Here is a 4,226-nt window from a genome sequence, read left to right on the forward strand (position 1 = left end):
TGGCCAACCAGTTTCTGTGGTCATTTAAGGCTGAAGCTGTTGGTGACCCCACTTTGTCCCTTGGGAAGAATGGGGAAAGTGGGACATTCCATTCTGTGGCCCTGAATGCCAGCGGGGAGCTGGGCCAGTCCCAAAGGCCGATGAATGGGGAGATTGGCTCTCGCTGCCCGCTGCGGAGCAAGTCCAGTTTTCTCTTGGGTTCTGACCATCACGGGGGACCCAGGCCTCCGGCTGCCTATCGCTGTGTGCGAGAGTGCCCGGATGTGCCGGCCACGTGTGCGTCTGTGTCGGAGAATGTGGGGGCCAAAGCATCTCGGGGGGCCCCCACACTTAAAACTCACTGGCTTTGGGCATGACTGGGCACAGGGAGGCGGGCATGGGTTCAGTTTCTAAGTGGGAGCCTGAAAATCTCACCCAGGATGCCATTTGGAGGGGCTTTTCCCAAATTGGAAAGGCCGGGCCACGACCCTCAGTTTGCAGCTTTTGTTTTCTAGCATCTGGACATCTTTTCGATAAGATGATGGAGCAGCAAAGCGTCCCCGAGCAGGCGGCTGCTGGGAAAAGCCATGGAGGCTTGGGAGGGAGCTTCAAGGTACAGCGGGGGGCTCGTGGTGGGATGGGCATCCTTGGGCCTAGATTGGCCGTGAGGCTCCAGGCTTCCTCTCCTGGGCAAGGAAAAGGGACAGAAGACTGAATTTAGTGCCTGCACCTCTGGGGCGGGGAGACATCCTCTGGGTTACAGACATGTAGCCTGTTCTGAGCCCCATCCCAACTCAGCCATTCCATGTTCTAAGCTCCCTCCCAACTCAGACATTCCCTGTTCTAAGCTCCCTCCCAACTCAGACATTCCCTGTTCTGAGCCCCTTCCCAGCTCTGACATTCCCTGTTCTAAGCTCCCTCCCAACTCAGACATTCCCTGTTCTAAGCTCCCTCCCAGCTCTGACATTCCCTGTTCTAAGCTCCCTCCCAGCTCTGACATTCCCTGTTCTAAGCTCCCTCCCAGCTCTGGCATCTCCTGTTCTAAGGTCTCTCTCAGTCCTGACATCCCCTGTTCTAAGCCCTCTCCAGCTCTGAGATTCTTTGATTTTAATCAAGTCAGCCAGATCCTGGCCTTTCCTCGGGGCAGTGCAGGCAGTGGGCCCCCGCCTTCTCCTCCAGGAGCTCGGTCAGGGTGGGGGAGAGCCGAGGAGCTGTTCAGGTGCTCACGGGCCCCTTCTCGCTCCAGGTCTCCGTCTATGAGCTGGAGAACTTTCAGGGAAAGAAGTGCGACTTCTCTGCGGAGTGCCCCAACCTCACTGAGAGTCTGCTGGAGAAGGTGGGCTCCATCCAGGTGGAATCTGGCCCGTAAGTGCTGCAGGGACAGAGAGGGCTGGGGGGAGATTGGCTGCAGTACAGGGTTCGAGGAGCCTGAGCTGCTGAGAGGGAGTCCCAGGTACCAAGAGGCCCCCGGCTGCTCAAGCTTCTCATGTGAAGCCTGAGATCAGGCTGGTCCAGCCCTGCTCAGCGCCAGCTGATAACGACGGACTTTTCAACCTTGAGATCTCAGTTTTGTCACCTGTAAAATGGGGAGATTGTCCCGGATGAAGCTGGGGTTCCTTCTAGCTCTGATACTCTGTGTTCCAAGGGCCCTGGCCCTTCTCTGCCTTCTCCGGCGGAGATCAGACTGGGCTCTCTTACCTTCAGATGGTTGGCATTTGAGCGCTGCGCCTTCCGGGGAGAGCAGTTCGTCCTAGAAAAGGGGGATTACCCCAGGTGGGACGCCTGGTCCAACAGCCATCACAGCGACAGTCTCCTCTCCCTTAGGCCCCTGCACATCGTGAGTACAGTCTCCTCCATCCCCATGGGGCTGGGGCCTGGGCCTCCCTGCTCAGGAGTTTCTGGGAAGGGGGACAGGGAAGGTTGTGGGTGAGGCTGTGACAGAACTCTGACGGGCACTCCCACTCTCCAAGCCACTTAGTAGGCCTCGATGAAGGGCTGAGAAATCCTTTGTTGGTGCTGAGTTATTTTAGATGTGTCTGACTCATCGTGACCCTATTTGGGGTTTCCTTGGCAGAGGTACTGGACTGGTTGGCCTTTGCCTTCTCTAGCTCATTTGACAAGTGAAGAAACTGAGGCAAAGGGGATGAGGTGACTTGTCCAGGGTCATTCAGCTAATAAAATGTCTGAGCCTGGATTTGAATTCAGGTCTTCCTGACTCAAGTTCAGAAACCCTAGGTATAAGTCTAGGAAGACTGTCAGTACTGGGTGGGCATTTTCTGAGTTCCTCCATTTTTCAGTTGGTTCAGTTCAGCTCAATTCAACAAACATTTATTTATTTTTGTTTCACCTTCCTGAGTTCAAATGTGGCTTCAAATGCTTGCTAGCCCTGTGATCCTGGGCAAGTCACTTAACCTTGTTGGTCTCAATTTCCCTATAAAATGAGCTCAAGGAAATGCTAAACACTCTAGTATCTTAGCTATATAACCCTGGGCGAGTCACTTCACCCTGTTGGCCTCAGTTTCCTCATCTGTCAAATGAGCTGGAGAAGGAAATGATAAACCACTCCAGTGTCTCTACCAAGAAAACCCCAAATGGGGCCACAAAGAGTCAGACATGACTGAAATGACTGAACAAGCACAAGCAGTGAGTGGTAGCCTTGAGAAGGTAGGATCTGAGCTGAGTTTTGGAGGAGATCAGGGAAGTCACAAAGCAAAAGGAAGGAAGGAGAAATTGCACATAGCGAGGATGGCCAGTGCAAAGATAGAGAGACAAAATGTGGGCTGCTTTGTGCCAAGGATAGAGCACCAGACTTTGAGTCAAGAAGACCTGAGTTGAAATCTGGCCTCAGACACTTTCCAGCTGTGTCACCCTGGACAAGTCATTTAACCTCTGTTTGCCTCAGTTTCCTCATCTGGAAAATGGGGATTATAATAGCATCTACCTCCCAGGTATTAAAGGGATTTTCTTAATCTCTCCCTCTGTCTCCTTAAGAGGCAAGAGAGCAGAGTTTCTAAGTAGATCAGAACTGACAGGAGCCAGTGAGCCAGAGAGACCAGGACTGAGGAGAAGGAGTTGGTCCTCTGATAGGAAGTTAGGGGGGACAGTTAGTCAGTGAGGAGATAAAGGAAGCAGCCTCGATGACAGCTGAGGGTCTTTTGCCTCTGGGGTCTCTAGAGAGCAGGAGGTCTGTCTCTGAGGCAAGGATCTGTTGGCGGTTGGGCTACTATAGAAAACTGATTGAAGGAGTGAGTGAGTGGTGGCTGTCTGTTATTTAGGGAGTTTGGTAGTTAGTGAATCATTTATAGATAGAGTAGGTTAGATTAGGTCTGGGGTGCCAGGCAGCAGAAACTATCCTCAGAAGACAGAGATAGTTTTAGGAAATTTAGGTATATTTATAGGGTAGAAGATTAATAATCTCTCTTTCCTCTTTTCTATCTTTCTATCTGTACTTCTTTCTTAAATTAAACAAAGTTTCTGTTAAACTGCTCTCCTCACTTTGTCAGACTCCTTAATTTAACCCTTGCACGGAGTTGTTGTGATAAATGATGAAATAATAATTAGAAAATGTTTAGCTTAGTGTCTGGCATGTAGTAGGCACTGTATAAATATTGGTGGTGGTTGTTGTTGTTATTATTATTATTATTATTGTCATTGTTAAGTAGATCAGTAATTAGGATCAAACATTTTTTGATTGGCACTGGGGAATCATTGAAGGTTTTAGAGGACAGGAGCTACGTAATCCTAAGGGTACATTCAGATTCTTTGGACAATGGCTCTTCTGGGTTAAGTGGCCTAGTCTAAGCAGAGCTGCTGCTGCCACCTCATTGTCCCTCTCTGAATGCCCCTCTCAGGGGTTCCATTTTGTCCTGGTGGCAGGTCACTGGGGCATGGGAGGGGATTAGAGTTGATCATGATATTTACTCCAAGGCTTCCTTCCAGGACAGCCCAGAGCACAAAATCCACCTATTTGAGAATCCAGGGTATGGCGGCCGCAAGATGGAGATCGTGGATGACGATGTGCCCAGTCTCTGGGCCCATGGCTTCCAGGACCGAGTGGCCAGCATCAGAGTTATCAATGGAACGTAAGGACAGGACCTCCTTTCCTTCCTTCCTCCCTCCTTCCCTCCCTCCTTTCCTTCTTTCCTCCTTCATTTCCTTCCTTCTTCCCTCCTTTCCTCCCTCCTTTCCTCCCTCCTTTCCTTCTTTCCTCCCTCCTTTCCTTCTTTCCTCCCTCCTTTCCTTCTTTC

At 50.9% G+C, this 4,226-nt stretch overlaps 1 protein-coding gene across 1 annotated transcript in view; it reads left to right on the forward strand.

Moving 5' to 3' along the window:
• Window positions 1–517: 517 nt before the first annotated feature.
• CRYBB3 (crystallin beta B3) overlaps window positions 518–4,226 on the forward strand; it is a 134,827-nt gene continuing 131,118 nt past the window's right edge. Inside the window, exons 1-4 of the mRNA XM_044685470.1 lie at window positions 518–592; window positions 1,226–1,344; window positions 1,684–1,816; window positions 3,919–4,061. Coding sequence (XP_044541405.1) covers window positions 518–592; window positions 1,226–1,344; window positions 1,684–1,816; window positions 3,919–4,061 — 470 coding nt within the window. The remainder of the gene's footprint in view (window positions 593–1,225; window positions 1,345–1,683; window positions 1,817–3,918; window positions 4,062–4,226) is intronic.

Source organism: Gracilinanus agilis, chromosome 1, assembly GCF_016433145.1.
Source record: "Gracilinanus agilis isolate LMUSP501 chromosome 1, AgileGrace, whole genome shotgun sequence".
NCBI lineage: Eukaryota > Metazoa > Chordata > Mammalia > Didelphimorphia > Didelphidae > Gracilinanus > Gracilinanus agilis.